Genomic DNA, 15,982 nt, shown 5'->3' on the forward strand with positions numbered 1-15,982 from the left:
GAGATTAAATAAAAACCACTGTCCTAGGGAAGAAGTTTTAGGATGAAATGACCTTCTTAACCGGGAAAGGGAGTCAGGAGATAAACCATCCAGCAGGGAGTTCTGTGTAAAAACGTTTATTTGTACTAATGTTTAGAATACAGGAACTAAAGAAAGAAAAGACACCTCAACTCCAAAGCGACAGTGAATTAGGGCCTGCCCACAGCCAAGGGGAAGGCCACTCCAGGGTGTCCTGGCATGGACTGTCCCCCCCACTACTTCATGTCAGTGTCACCAGGCAAAAAACTGAGGAATCAGGGTGTGAAGACCTTACCAGCCGCTAGCGAGCGTGCAAGGGAAGAAAGGGATGTCTGTGTGGCTTCCCTGTGACCCAGGAGCCAGGATACACAGAGCAGGAGGCAGAGGCTCCCAATTCAGTTAAGGGCAGGAGCTGAATGTCCAGGTCCAGGAAAAACAAAAAGGGGATTTCGGAGGTAGGCTTTTTCATCGAGTTAAAAAACAGGCACATTATCCAACGTCTCCCTGTGGCCCCCAAGCTGCTGGCCTGGCCCCCTGATTCTTCCCCTCTCCCCACAAAACCAAAGGGAATAAGGAGAGGAGGCAGAAGACAGGAAATTCCAAGGGCGGGGAATGCTTCGGTCGTTAGAGACCGCCTGCGAGCGAGCCAGGTGAGCACAAGGAAGAATCAGGTGAAGCTGCTACTCCCCCTGGGGTGGGGTGGAGTGAGTGGGACAGGACAGAACAAGGAGGGTGACCAAGAGCATCCTGGCTCAGGCAAAGGATCCTGGGTAGCAGGAAGAGAGGGCTGCAGAGAGCCATTCTAGGGGAAGGAGGCAGCGAGGCTAAGCGGCACAACAGGCCCGGAAAGCTCCGTGCAAGCGCTGCCCCAGCTCGCTCAGCTGCTCACTCCCAGCCGCTCTTGGCAAAGAGACCCTGGTCTGCTCACCTCCAGGGGACGGGAACACCCTGGGGACCAGAGTGGAGGCAGAGCAGAGAGAAAAGCGAGCTGCTCTCCTACTCTTTCTCAGAGGACACTGTTTGAACCCTGTGATCACCAGGGCCGGGGCCCAAGGCAGGCAGAGTGAATGCACGTCACGGAGAGCAGTGAGAAGCCGGGCCGCAGGCATGCCTCGGGGCAGTGTGCTGCTCCGTTCTCCCTGAGGGCCTAGGGCCAGGGGCGGCCAGAGCTGCCACCCCAGCTTGCTGCTGCCAAAGGCAGATTGGCACGACCACCCGAGGTTCTCTGGACTCGTGAAAGAGGAGGAGGGTAGAGGTGGGCATGAAAAACAAGAGAGGAGGAGAGAAACAGCCCTAGATGCACGGGGGTGGGGGAGGGGAGCGGGGATGGGGGCACATCAAGAGGAGTTCTGGTTCTGGTAGATGGAAGCTTTCTCCTTCAACAGGTCCAGACACAAGTGGCAGCTCCAACTTCCTGCAGAGAAACAGAAAGGGTCAGGACGGGGCCCACACGGCCCTGGCGTGTTGCCCCTCCACTCCCCACCTCTCCTTCCAGCAGCAGGACCAGCTACAGGTAGGATGAGAGATGTTCTGCCGCAGCGAACTCAGTTACCCTGAGCTAAAAGAAACCTCTAGGGCTTCAAGTATCATGAGAAATAATTCTCGGGGCTGAAAGAAAGAATCACCTGGAGGACTATTTCCAAATGTAGACTCCTAGGCCCTCTTGGCCCTATTAAATCAGAATCTCTAGGAGGGCCTGGGAGGACAGAATTTTTTCAAGCATCTCAGCTTTAGACTTGTGATTACAGAAGAACCAGACTTGGTTCTCATGGCCCCAAAGGTCAGAGCGGAGATCACGAACAGAGGCTCTAGAGAAACCAGGTTTGATTCCACAGTAAGCCAGCTTTCTGTGAAATCCACAGAAAGAGGAGACGGGCTTGCCACCGTCACTGGCGTTTGAGGAGAGTCTGAGGACCGAAGAGAGGAAAAGGGGCAAACTGTGATGACCCAACGTGCTATTATCTATTTCACAGAAAAACTGGAAAAAATGTCCCTTGTCAGAAAAATAACTGCTTCATACTTTGCTTATTAATATTTATTACGGTTGCATTCTTGTTTTGGTTTTTAGAAAGAAAATGAGCCCTTAATGCCTCAAAATCATAAATGTAATTGTACATATGTGGATGTGTACACGGGAGAGAATCCACACCTTTTATAAACTCTTCCGCAATCTAGGACTCTCAAAATGGGAGAAGGTCCTTTCTAACTGAAAGGTCAATACCACAGGGGCTGGCAGGCTTCTCTGTAAACAGCCAGCCAGAGCGTTAAATATTTTAGGCTTTGTGAGCCACATATAGTCTTGGTCCCACGTTCTTCTTTTTTTAAAATCTCCTTTAAAAATGTAAAAACCATTCTTAGCTTGTGAGCTGTATACACTAGCTGCGGCTGGATCTGGCTTACGGGCTGCAGTTTGCTGACACCCGACTTAGAGCCTAGACCACCTCACGGCTTCTAGAGAGTTCTCCCTCAGCTGCCTGCAGCTCTTCACTACCTCAGCATCTGACAGTACTTCACTAGGAAGGCCCTTGTACAGTTCACGTCGAATTTCGTCCGTAAATTAATACTTTACGGTTAAAAAAATAAACCACAAAACACGACTTTTCCCCAAAGTAGATACATAAAGTGGGCATGACCGAGGACACCAGCTGTGTGCTCCCCTGCAGCTGCCAAAGGACTCTCACACTTCGCTAGTGTCTCCTTCCCTAGGGGGGTGACAGCAGTCCGACCTCTGTTACAAGTCAGCTTAACCACACAGTGGGTCGCTCGCTCTTGTCTGTAATGCTGGCCCACATCCTCTGTGCACAGTGAAAACCAGACACTCACATCCTCCCGAGCCAGCTCCCGAATTTCTATAAAGGAGGAGTCTGGGCACACAGATCTGGCTGGAGGGGGACTTCAGAGACGCTGCCACTTTTTGGTGCCACCACGGGTTCGGCTGAAGAGCTTCCACAGACTCAGAACATCATTAAGCAAACTACTGGAGGGGCAGAGTGACCCATTCAGGCTCCAGGTTTTAACAGTTTTCTAGACTGGGCAAGGGAAGAGAGATGCCGTGGACACTCAAACCTGTCAAGTTCAAAGAGCTGACACCAAAGCCTCACATCAGACAAACTACAAACGGAGTTTCCTGGACCAGCTGGAGGAAAACAAACCACTCCTTCTGGTAACTGTTTTCTGCTCAGCATTTGTTTTCTCTTGGGCTGGGGATTTTCTGCGTTTCTAAATGTATCCAGTGATAATGTGCACGCATTAAACCCTTGAAGTTGAAATGCTAGGAAAGCATTCTGAGTGAAGGCAAAGTATCTATTCCCTGACTGAGAAGAACAGATCACCGAGACGAGAACTCACTTATTGCACGAGTGGTCTTCCAAGTTACTAACGAGAACTGTTCCAAGCAACCTACCTTCAGGAGGCTCAGACATGGATGGGGTGAGACAGTACATATGGTAGCCACGATCACAGTCGTCGCAGAAGAGCAGCTGGTCCTAGAGAAGGCAAGATGGAAGAGGAAGGGGCAGGTGAGTGACTAGGGGGCCTGTCCGGCCACTGGGGGCGGGTAGGGATGGGAGCTTCTGTAGACACCGCTGCTACTTCCAAGAGGGGTGGGGGAGGTGGCAGGTAAGAACAGACTCGGGAATTTCTGGATAGAAAATGGCTGTCCTGGGGCACCTGCATGGCTCAGTCAAGTAGGCATCAGACTCGGTTTGGGCTCAGGTCATGGCCTCATGGTTTCGTGAGTTTGAGCCCCGAGTCAGGTTCCGTGCTGACAGTGCGGAGCCTGCTTGGGATTTTCTCTCTCTGTCCCTCCCACACTCGCGCGGTCTCAGTCTCTCTCAAAATAAACAAACAAGGAGGAGGAAAGGGGAGGAAAGGGAAGGAAATGGCTATCCTCCACTCAGACTGAGTGAGTCACTGTCATTCCACCTGAATCCTCCCAGCTTCCTAACTCAGCTCCTGGCCTCCACTCTCGTCCCCTGTGTTCTATTCTTCACAGACTAAAGTTATCCTCTAAAAATGTTAAAGACAGGGCACATCAGTCCGAGTAAACCCTCAGACCTGAAGGCCCCAGCTGGCCACGCTGCCTCAGTACACTTGGCTCGTCTGCCTTAAGTCCTCTGCACGTGGTGCCCCTCCCCGGGCCACGCTGTACCCGCAAACCTTCTTGGACCGGCTCCTCTGCATCAGCCAAATCTCAACACCAACGTCACCTCCTCGGCAAGGCCGGCTCTGACCACCTACACGCATTACCCAGGGACTCTGCCACACCACCGCTTCCACTCTCTTCACGGCCTGTCGCCGAAGTGTCACTCATCTCCTTGCGCACCGCTTGTTCCCGGGAGGGGACAGATCCCATGAAGGGGTGGGTCTTGTGTCCTCAGTGCCTAGAACGGCAGCTGACACAAAGCTGGCGCTCAAGGAGCACCTGCCGAGCAAGGGACCCGAAGTTCTCACTGGGGTGCTGGGGAGGGTCTTGCTTCCCTCTCACAGGGAGCTCCCGCCCAAGGGCCGCGGGCGGCCGGAGCCAGGCGTGCGGGGTGGGGACACGCACATCGTTCTCGGAGGTGCCGCAGATGTTGCAGCACTTGCACTCGATGCACTGCCAGCGGTAGGTCTTCACGGCCGCCATCATCACCGGGGTGAACTGCAGGCAAGACGGGTGCCCTGTGGAGGGTGGGGGAGCAGGTGACACAGGCAGCTGTGGGGGGGTGCGGTGGCGCAGTGGGCGGGTTGCCCGGGGCTCCCCGGGGGGGCTGCCCGCGGCCCTGGGCTGGAGGTACCTGAGCGGCCACAGTCGGAGCAGGACACCAGCTCCTCGGGCTGCCCTGTCTTCTTGTTGATCTTGGAATCCCCCAGGCAGAAGTCGCAGTAGTTGTTGGGCAGGGCCAACCCGTCGGGACCCTTCTTGGCTACAGAGAAAGAACTCTGACGACACCCACTGGGGCCTCTGAGCACCCCGTATCCCTGCAAGGAGGGCTCTTCATAGGCCGACTCCCGCTTGCCCCACCTCCGACGCTCAGCTTACATTTCTGCTCCTCCGACCTCTGGGAAACTGGGGTGGGTGGCTGTGAGTCTTCCTTGTCCTCACCCTCCTCCTCAGCCAAGTGGGAGTGGGCGTAGTGGTAACTGAGGCCTGGTCGGTTCTTGTAACGTTTTCCACAGACTGAGTGGGGAGAAGATTGCAGAGAAAGGTGTTAGGATCCGAGAGTGCCACATCCCCGCCCTTCCAAGTTGTGGGGCTCCACCTGAGGCAGAGGCAACCACCCTGCCCCCGTCAGCTCCGTCTGAGACAGGCCTTCAGTGATGGCCGCCTCCCCTCGGCTAGGAGCATCAGGCCCCGGGGCTCTCCAGCTTCCGTAGCCCTTCCCCCGTTAACCCCCAGCCCGTGGCCACCTCTGCTCTTCCACACTGGCTGTCTGGGAGGCTGAACCCTGGCCCCATTACCACTTGCCCTGGCAACAGTCTGGGGAGCTCCGGGTCAGGAAGGGAAGGGAATTTCTATACTCTTGCAATATGGCAAGAGGGAATAAAGGTAAGGAAGAGACGCCAAACTTTTTTTTACCTCTCAGTCCACGTGGGAAGCTCAAGCTACCCGTGAATCCCACAGAGCTCGTCTCTGCCCAATGAGGATAAAGGAGTGGGGAGTGGATCACTTGGGGATCGCCTACCAACTGAGTCCACTGGGGTATCTGGCCCCCAAGGCAATTCAAAGACACTCTCACATCAGTGCCCTGCCCACCCCCTGCCAACCAGCAAAGAAAGCAGATCCCCACAAGGCATCTTGTACTCTTAAGCAGTGACACCAAAAAGAGCAAGGGGGCTGGCAGGAAGGAATGGGGAGAGGACGGGAGGAGGTGGTGAGACGGTGAGAAACGTTAGCTGACCACCGAGTGTCTGTTCTGGGCAAGGGGAAGCAGAGGGATCTGTTCGTAGCGGGTTCCTTAGAATGCTTTGAAGCACCCCATGCAGCAGGGCCGAGCAGCCCTGGAGCCAGTCTGTGGGAGACAAGCAGCGGTAGAGGCAGCTTCCAGGACTGTGAGGAGCGGAGCACAACAGAAAGCCCCCTGCTCCTACCCCATGCCATTCCAGAAATTTTTACACTAGCATCACAGGAGATGAGAAAGGTGGGAGAAACAAGGGAGGAGGGAAAAGGGATAGGAAAACCAAAAGTCTGAAAAGTTGAGAGAGCTACCTCTCTGGGGCGCTTTCGAGGTATGCTTTTGTTTGAAACTATCTGAAAGACAGAAAGAAGAGTCATGAGAAGAAGGCCTTGATACACTTGAGACAGGAGCGGCAGCAGCAGGAGAGCGGAGCGAACGAGAGAGAGACCAGCGGCGACGGCGCTCCCAGGGTGGAGGAACAGAAGTGGGGCGAGTCAGAGAAAAGGGGGAGAGCAGACATTGAAAAACCCAGTGCTGGACTCGGGGGGCCCTGGCTTGACTAGGGCCAGCAGACCTGGACGCGGTCTATTGAGAGGCCAATTCTGCCTGCTGAGTGGGCCCCCACCCCCAGTCCCCCACCCCCAGGGACAGCAGAGATCTCTCCCAGAGCATGCAGGTCCCACCCATTGTGGAGCAGAGACCGGGGCCTCCAGTCGGCAGGCAGCACAGTGTCGAGGCTTGTTTTACCACTCTGACCAAGAACAATACCCTCCCTTCTCTCGCATCCTGAGCAGGGGCTGGGTCCAAGGCAGGGACTACCCACCCACTCATGAGGCACTCACTGTCACAGGCATAGGGCTTGTCCCGATCCTCCAGCATGGAAGCGTCCAGCTTCTTCCGGGCACTGCCCACACCTTTACCCTGCCAAAAAGAACAAAAAGATGTCTTACCACGCTGTCTAGGCCTGAGGAGTTAAGCTCTCCAGGAAGTGGCTGCGGACTTCACAAGAGGAAAAATGGCAATGACAAACAATAACGCAGAGGGACTCCACGGGCTCCCCTGCCGGCAGCACCTTGGCTCCTCACCTTGGATTTCCCCTTGCCCCGCCGCTTGGGAGTGTCTTCTTCATAGTCCTCGTCATCCAGGTCATCCAGGAAGTCATCTGGTTCTAGGATCCGCTGAGTGGACAGGAGGATTAGGATGGGCAGATACGAAGTACACTCAAAAGCTCCCCCACGACAGGACTGGCCAGGCCACCCACAACCTCCTCGGTCAGCTGGCCCCTCTGCTCCGGCCTCGTTCCTTACTGCGGCCCTTAACACCCTACCGCCCCAGTCCTTCTCTGTTCGATGCTGTGGGCTTTCCTTCCCTTTCGAGTTGTTCTCCTGGAGTGCCTTCCCCACCATCAACAAGGGACCGAATCAAATGCCACGTTTTCAGAAAGTCTTCCCTGGTACCCCAAGTAGCCATGTCCTCTCCTGCCTCTGATCTGCTGCCCTAGGGGCACACCAACAACGGTTCCCTTCCCTCTGACATCCCGCTTGCTAGATTTTTTTTTTTAGTTTAATTAATTAATTAATTATTGTATTGTATTGTATTGTATTGTATTGTATTGTATTATTTGTTTTTAGTAATCCCTATACCCAATGTGGGGCTCAAATTCACAACCCGAGATCAAGAGTTGCACACTGTTTGGACCAGGCTAGCTAGGCGCCCCCAATTTTTAGATTTAAATTAGAACTTTGTTGCTTACTTGTGTGGCCTCATAGGAAGTTTCCTTTTCAACTACTCTGTTTCAACTTCCCTGCATGTGAAATGGAGGCCACAGTACCTACTTCATAAAGTTGTAAAGACTAGAGAAAGTAATGGGAAAGCACTTAGCACAGTACCTGCCATATTTTTAGCTCTTATTATTTCTATGTATAGTTTTATCTTCCCTGTTGGCAGGGACCAGGTCTGCTTCACCCATGTAACCCCGGGCACCAAAAAACATCTGTGACAAAAGATGAACGAAGGAGAGTCTGTCCTTAGAAGGAAAGAAACAGGAAAAACTGGATGCTAAAAGCAAAGCCAGTCAGTACCCAGTGCTAATTAGGGAATGAAGCAGGAGAACCCAGGGGCCTGCCTCCTGGCCCACAGCCTCTGCTTCCATTCTGCTTACTGGGTGGCCTCTGATGAAGAGGAGGCTGGTTTCCATCAAAGCTCCCTTAGCCACAGTGTTAATCTTGTACCTTCCGTGCTCGACTGTTGGTTACAGGAAACTCGCCCAGGCTGTCATCATCCACTCGGGGATCTGGGGCGCCTCGCTTCTCCAAGGGGTCGGTGCGCAACAGAGCCTCTAAACTACTGCCGTCTTGAGAGATCAGCCCCTCTTTCTTCAGGGTTTGGTCTGTGTCTGCAGGCAAGGTCAGGATGAGGCGAGGCTCACAAGGGCTGAAAGCAGACCGCTCTGGGTCTACAGAGTGCGAGGCCAGCCATAGACCAGTCACTGTCACTTGGTCTCTGCTTGCCCAAGACACTCCAGTTTACATGGCACCATAACTTATCTGTTTACCTGTCGCTTCTATTAGACTGAATTCTTTAAAGGAAAGAATGGCTTCTCATTCATTTTAGTATCTTCAGGATCTAGCATTGGCCCTGGTATATAATAGGTAATTAACAGGCCTCTTAACCATGCAGCAGGCCACACCCCTACTCGGGGAGGAGTGTGCTTTACCTGGTTTAATAGATGGGAAAGAAAGTCTTGGATCCTCAGGAGGATGGGCTCGCCGCTTTTTCCTCCAGCGCCGGGCAGGGTAGGAGTACAGCTGCCCAGAGGCCAATCCTGTGGAAACAAAGAGAGAAAAGTCAAGCTCTAACCCAGTCCTAGGCAATAATATCAAACACTTTCTAGATGAGTAGCCCTCCCCACCCCATCCCAGCCTTGAGTTCTAGAGCAAGGGAGGAATATGGACAGTGAGGGTCCAGGGGCAGGAGGAGGGACAGTCTGTGCAAAAGACAAATGGATGTAGGCTCAGGGGCTTTGGCTAACATATGGCTTCCAAGAGCCCAAAGACAGCCTCAGCAGGGCAGCCCTGCAGAAAACAAAGATGCGGGTATGAACCTGTCTGCTTCATCCCCCTGGGCTTCTAATCAAGACAAGACCATATTCATCCTTGGGCGGAAAGGAGTAAGGAAAACCCTTTCAGCTGGCTCATCACTGAAGCTGAGGAAGCTCCTTCCTTCCCGTGCTTCTGAGCGTGAACCCTCACCTGGACCCCGGTGGCGCTTTTCCATCCAGATATAACAGTTGCTCTGGGCTACTCCAGTCTGTGAGTCCAGGAAAGGAAGGCGTACACTGCGCTCAGCACAGAGGCGGGCATTGTAATTGTGGCACTGCTCCATGGCATCTTTGTAGTACTGCTCCCCGAGGCTGCGGAAAGACCAAGATCAGGGTAGAGTGGAGCACAGGGTGCTGAGCTATCCCTCCCTTGCCATCGGCTTCTTTAGAAGGTTCCAGGGACTGGGAGATCGTGGCTTGGTCCTAACTGCCTCCATTTCTGCCTCATGGGACACCAAGTCCCTTCACGAAGCCATTATGAGGAAAGGCACTTTATAAATAAATTACCATCAGGAACACATGATCTCTCACGTGTCTAATCAGACCTAAGTCTCACCCACAAAGAGAGAAAGAAACGAATGTTCATTCTGTGCCTCTCTTGAGTCCAGCCTTGTGCTAGCCAAGATGCTGCTTCTCTTAACCCTCATGACTGAGAAGCAGAGGTTAGCTTCTTTTTATGAACGAGCAAAGGAGTTCAACAAGGTCTGGGGGACTTACTAAAATATATTTAACAAACTACGGCATATCTATACAATGAAATTGTATTTAGCCACTTGAAAAAAAGAAGGAAACTCTTCATGTGCTGATATCAAACAATCTCCAAGGTGAGTAGAAAAACATAAGCGAGGTACAGTGGTGAGAAGTGTTAGGAGATGCTACCATTTACGTAACAAGAGGTGGAAAAGAAACCGTAGGCCTCCAGAGAGAAAGACTGGGGGCAATTTCTCTTCTATGCCATTTTATACCTTTTGAATTTTGAACCATGCACAGGTTTCTCCCACTGACAGTTTCCTTTATGGCACTTCACTTTTACAAAAGACCTACATTAGTACCTGTTTTCACTAACCAAAAGAGATTCAGAGAGGATTTTCGCTTTCAAGAAGTGGTAATTGCTTCGTTGCTTTATGCCATTTCAGCGTATGAAGAGTTTCATAGGAACACTCTACTTTTGGATAGCCAGGGTGAGGCGGGGGACCTGTATTTAGACAACTAATTAATTCTATATACTAATTTTACAGTCAGTGGAAAACATCTGAAAATACCTGAACTACCTTGAAGCCTACTTTTTTAGTGTACTATTAGAGTGATATAAAACCTGTTTGCTCAGAGGCCCATCCTAGGTCCTTTCCCATTCCCACCATCAAATTATTTACTCAAAGACTCAGCTTGAAATCTGTATCTTCTTTCACTCCAAAGACTCAGTTTGAAATCAAAATCAAAGGTAAACCTTGGGGTGCCTGGGTGGCTCAGTCGGTTAAGCCTTGGACTACTGGTTTCACCTCAGATCATGATCTTGAGGTTCGTGGGTTTGAGCACCACACTGGGCTCTGCGCTGACAGTGTGGACCCTGCTTGGGATTTTCTCTCTCTCTGCTCCTCCCCTGCTCGTGTGTGCACGTGTGCGCTCTCTCTCTCAAAATAAGCGTTAAAAAAAAAAAAAAGAGGTAAACCTTTAAGTGCTTTAAAAATTTTTTTTTAACATTTATTTATTTTTGAGACGGAGAGAGACACAGCATGAACGGGGGAGGGGCAGAGAGAGAGGGAAACACAGAATCGGAAGCAGGCTCCAGGCTCTGAGCCATCAGCCCAGAGCCTGACGCGGGGCTCGAACTCGCAGACCGCGAGATCGTGACCTGAGCCGAAGTCGGACGCTCAACCGACTGAGCCACCCAGGCGCCCCTTTTAAGTGCTTTAAAAAGCAGGAAAATCACACAGTGCCAGGAGCTACTTGCTTCTAAGAAGCATGTATAGAGAAACAATCTTGTTCTCACCCTTCACAGTTTAACAAGCACTTTATGAACGGAACTTTAACTATAATGATTCGTATCTACATATTCAATCAATCTTAAAAATAAACTGAAGGCAGGGGTGGTTTCTTTGCCATAGTATCCCCAATACCCTCAAAGGCGTCTGGGACATCCTGACTTGACCTGGGAGTAAGACCCTGCATGGCTACAAGTCACCAGACAAATGTCGACATTTAATCAACCCACGTGGAGCTCCAGTCCCTCTGCTACAGACTGGGGAGGTTGGACTAGATAAGCTCAAACATAGTCTGTGAAGGAGACCCCTAGCATGAGAAGCTGGACAGAGTATGTCTTTGTTGCTCATGTCCACAACTCAAGCTACACCAACAAACCATGCTTTGGAATCAGTGGGGGGGGGGGGGGGGGGGGGGGGCTCTCACAGCAGCCGTAAGAGACTACTTAGGCACAGCCTACTTAGTATGTTCCCAAGCAACTGAAAAAGACACACACCATACACAAGACGGTGACAACACAAGACAGCCTGGCTTATTTCAATGAGCTGTAATGACTGTAATTTGAGGGAAGCATGAATCTTGTGTTGGAGAGTAAAGAGAAAGGAACAGGCTCACAGTAGCTGGCCTTTAGGAGGCAGCCATGTCCTTACCACACAGAGGAAAATTGGATAAACACGGCTGAATGCTGCAGCTCCTTTGTTTCTGCTGATGGGAATTGATACTGACACTGGAAGTCAAATGGAAGGAAGGATGAGATGGACTTTGGGCTGCAAAGTCAGAGCAAGGAGGCTAGAATTGGTTTGGGGTGAAAGAGTGAGAGATGTTCTATCAAAGCCCTTGTGACTTAAGTGGGATTTCAGAAGGCGGTACAAACGGTCTCCTGAGTAGAGAACTGGCCATGAAACACCTAAGCTGGGAGAAGAGAGGATCTGATGAGGAGAGATTAAGAGAGAATAAGAGAGAATTTATAAATAGGAAGATTCTTCTTCCAGAACAAGATGCAAGTCAGAAAAGATGAGCTAGTAGTCCTGACCTGGATGTATCATCTCAGCTGTTCAAAGAGCAGGCACACCATGATCAAGAGAAGCTCCAGAAAGATATCTCTCTCCACGGTGACGATGCTATAGGAAGAATACAAGCCCCCTCTTAAAGGGCAAGTTCTGTAGGAAAATGTATTAATTGTGGCTCACAGCCTTCGGCAGCTACAACAGAGGAGAAAGTTACTAGTACTCAGGAACCAGTGGCTGGTGACCCTCACAATCTCTGTAGTTCCTTGAAGACGAATAAGTCATGCTCTGTGTCAACAGGCAAGTCCTCCCTTTTAGCACCACATGAAAGGGTTGGCAACTCTATTTCCCTGAAGAAAGTCTCCCAACACAAAGTCTTATTACCGATTAACTCTCCAAACCTAGGGAAGTCTGACACTCCCCCAGTACAGTAAGATTTCTAAGGTAGGGGCTCTGATTCTTTTCTGGGAAGTGTGAAACCATTGTAAAACCTCCCCTTACAATGGGATTGGTGGTGGTGGTGGTGGGGGGGGGGGTGAATCAACAAAGAGAAAGGCAGGGAAACAAAGAAAGAACATCTGAGTCAGGAAGGATAACTATACAAATGGTAGATCAACAGCGACATTTCTAAATTGAGGGAAATGTCAGCCTGAAGAAAGAGCTGGGGGAAACTGGAGTGGGCAGATCAGAGAGAAAGATAATAGTGTTAGGAGGAGGGGTAGCTGAAAGAGGAGGCAGGATGGAGCTGAAAGCAAGTAAAAAAAAAAAAAAAAAAAACAACCCACAAGAGAAGGCACTTAGCTTAATGGAAGTGGGAATGCATTCTCAAAGAAAAAGGCTACAGGCAGAAAAGGGGGAAGCAACATACTCTTTAAAAAGGCTCTTGGGAAGAGTGGGGGCTCAGCCCACCACAAAGGCAGATGAGAAGCTGCGAGTCCCTCAGAACAGTTGCCAAACCTTTACCTTGTCATCCAGGCAAAATCCAAAAGCCCTGCCTGGACATCTAGACAACTAGACACCTTCCAATTTTCCTACTGCTGCACCAAGCCCAATTTACCCATTAAAAAGAGCTTGCTCTATTTGCCCACCCGGCATGAACCCATTTCCATCTTCAGGGAGGAGGCTGGGTGAAATCAAGTCCCAAAGCATCTTGAACTCACAGCCAACAGACCCCTCTCCATTGCCCAACAACCATTAACTAACTTTGCTCGACACCTGGCACAAGGGGACTGCACAGCGCGCAGCCTGCCCACCTAGGTGCCCCTCTGGGCTGCAGAGGCGTCCTGGACTGCTTCCGTCCAGTTCCCGTTTTTTGGTGGCTGGACTGGCCGGCGCAAAGGCCCTCTCCCCTGAAGTTCTCGCTCTTCTGCATCGGCTCCTCCACAAATTCTTCCCAAGAATGTTTTTGGTCTGGGGTAGCACATCCTCAAGACCACCCCCCCCCCCAACCCTGAACGTCACGGGGCTGTTAAAACAGCTCCGCGGGGCTTAACTGCGCCAAGACTGCTGAGCCTGTTGCTCCAGGACCGGCTGCGGGCAGCCGATGGGGAGGGGTCGGCGGCCGGGCTTCGCGGGGACACGGGTCGGTCCCGGGTCTACCCTTGACCCGGCCCCTCCGGACCGAGGCGTCTGGTCTCTAGAGCGCACCCAGACTGGTCTCTCGTACGCCACAAGGGCGCCATGCTCAGGACACCGTGAGCCTTAAGGAAAGCTCAGACCGCACAGCCCCGCAGGGAGGCTGCCTGTAAGGGGCTCCCGTGGGCCCCCCTCGGGGCCTCCACAAGTTTCCAAAGAAGCGCAACGTCTTCTCGGGAGTCTCCTGTTGCCCTCCCTACCAGGAGTCGCAACAACGCCTTCTCGGGCACGTCCTTCCCTCCGCCTCGTCCCCTCCCGCACCGCCCCCTACTCCCAGGTCCCTTACAAGACCCCCCCCCCCCCGCCCCCCGGCCTAGGAGAGAAAGAAACGACAACTCACAGCTTCACTACATTTTCCACCACAGCCGCCATCTTCCCTGCTCCTCTCCCTCAGGCCGGGAGGCCCGGAGCCCTCAGTGCGCAGGCGCCGGGACCGCACCAGGGAACCGGGTTCCTCGTTCCTCTGCGCAGGCGCCGTGCAGGCGCGCGCGCCCGAGAGCAAGGCGCGGGGAACACGCTGGGAGACGGTCCACCCGGCCCAGGGAGCCGAGGGAGCCCTGTGCGCAGGCGCGATGGAGGCGGGCGCGCGCTCCAGGGGCTCCAGCTCGAGCCCGGTGTCTTCCCCTGGGAGGGCGGGACCAGCGAGAGAGGATCTGGCCTGGTGCAGAAATGAGAGGATGGATGAAATGATGCAATGCAGGTTGGTGAAAACTGGCAGGCCCAGAGATGGGCTAGATGGAGCATATACGTTCTGCTACCTCGCCGACCTTTAACCTTGTGGTTAACCCTTTGCCCTCACTCACGGGCTCGGGGAGGGGGATGTTGGTGGCTAGCCAAAGGCAAGAGTGGTGCACGGTCACTTGTCTTCCCCTCCCCCCCCTCCCCCAATCAAGCGCCCATTTAGGGAGAGGAAAATTAACGTCCAGAACTGGGCAGTTCTTTGTCCTGAATATGGGACTCTTGGCAAAAGTTACCTCCCTTTCCTGTCACCGGACCCAGCCACCAACTGAAGTGATAGCCACTTCTCCCGTCCTTCCTACTTCTGTCCCTCCACCCAGGCTCTGAAGAACTTCTTTCCTGCAGCTGTCTGCGAATCTTTTGTACCATTCATTTCTCCTTCACTGTTGACTCATGCAAATTCATGTACAAACATGGCTTAATATCCTCTTAAAAAATCAGAGCTCTTCTGGCGCCTGGGTGGCAGAGTGAGTTAAGTGTCCTACTCTTGATTTCCGCTCAGGTCATGATCTCATGGTTGGTGAGTTCGAGCCCTGCGTCAGGCTCTGCATTGACAGTGTTGAGCCTGCTTGGGATTCTCTCTCCCTCTCTCTCTCTTCCCCTTCCCTGCTCATGCTCTCTCCCTCTCTCTCTCAAAATAAATAAATGAACATTAAAAAAAAAAAGCAGAGCCCTTCCTTCAGCCCATGTCTGCCTTGGATTATCACCCCATTTCTTTCTACCCTTTCAAAGCTAAGTTTCTGTTTATACACCCTATCTCTGTTGACTTACTTCCAAGTCCCTTTCTGCCCAGTTTAATGGGGATTCTGTTCCCCCTAGTTCATTGAAACAGGTCCTAACAAAGACACCAGGACCTTCATTTCAACACATTTAGAGATCTCGTCTCCATCCTCATTGGCCTGTCAACCTCATGACACTACTCACCTTTGCCTCCTTTTCCAAGCTCTTCTCAGGGTCTCTGAGATGCACACCCTTCGGCTGTGCTTTGATCACACTGGTCCTTCAGGCTCTTTGGCTGACTGTCCTCTGTTCTACTTTTAACTGTCACAGTCCTCAGGGCATGGTCTTTGGTCTTTGACACACACCTTATCCCATTAATCCCAGGATGTGCGTATTCCCAGGCTTCTCTTCCATCTCAGGATTTTAGAATCAGAAGACATCTTACCATCACTGTGCCTTAAGACCATTTTTGGCAGAAAAGAGTTGTGGGATATCTGTCCCTGCCTACCCTGCACCACATTTATAGAATAGGTGCCAGCAGCTTGGAAGCAAACCCCAGAGACAATACTGATGCACTCTTTTCCCTAGGAACCAAATGATTGTGGGGACAAAGAGTATCCAAGGTGACTCCAAAGCAGGAGTCAAAGGCGCATGGGGCGCCGGGTGGCTCAGCCAGTTAAGCATCCGTTTCTTGATTTCGGCTCAGGTCATAATCTCCCAATTCGTGGGATCCAGCCCCGTGTGGGGCTCTTCACTGACAGCACGGAGCCTGCTTGGGATTCTCTCTTTCTCCCTCTCTCTCTGATCCTCCCCTGCTTTCACACTTGCGCACATACACTCTATCTCTCCCTCTCTCTCAAAATAAGCATTTAAAAAAAAAGTACAGTATGTGTTGTGGCCTGAAT

General features: G+C 52.0%; 1 protein-coding gene across 5 annotated transcripts; it reads right to left on the bottom strand.

Moving 5' to 3' along the window:
• Positions 1–100: 100 nt before the first annotated feature.
• Positions 101–14,115, bottom strand: DPF2 (double PHD fingers 2). Of its 5 annotated transcripts, XM_027045058.2 has the most exons (12): positions 13,960–14,115; positions 9,149–9,309; positions 8,614–8,721; positions 8,129–8,292; positions 6,983–7,075; positions 6,740–6,818; positions 6,209–6,250; positions 5,042–5,179; positions 4,797–4,925; positions 4,568–4,680; positions 3,422–3,503; positions 101–1,432 (listed from the first exon to the last, which is right to left on the bottom strand). In XM_027045058.2, exons 1-12 carry the CDS (start codon positions 13,989–13,991, stop codon positions 1,356–1,358), a joined length of 1,218 nt encoding a protein of 405 aa, XP_026900859.1. In that variant the 5' UTR covers positions 13,992–14,115; the 3' UTR covers positions 101–1,355. The 5 variants fall into 5 exon arrangements, with proteins under 5 accessions (XP_026900859.1, XP_026900860.1, XP_053058920.1 ...); XM_027045059.2 differs by lacking the exon at positions 6,209–6,250; XM_053202945.1 differs by lacking the exons at positions 101–1,432; positions 3,422–3,503 and adding an exon at positions 12,011–12,098 and having other exon boundaries at positions 4,080–4,680; positions 13,960–14,003.
• Between the last annotated feature and the right edge of the window lie 1,867 nt (positions 14,116–15,982).

This window comes from Acinonyx jubatus, chromosome D1 (genome assembly GCF_027475565.1).
Source record: "Acinonyx jubatus isolate Ajub_Pintada_27869175 chromosome D1, VMU_Ajub_asm_v1.0, whole genome shotgun sequence".
NCBI classification, from domain to species: domain Eukaryota; kingdom Metazoa; phylum Chordata; class Mammalia; order Carnivora; family Felidae; genus Acinonyx; species Acinonyx jubatus.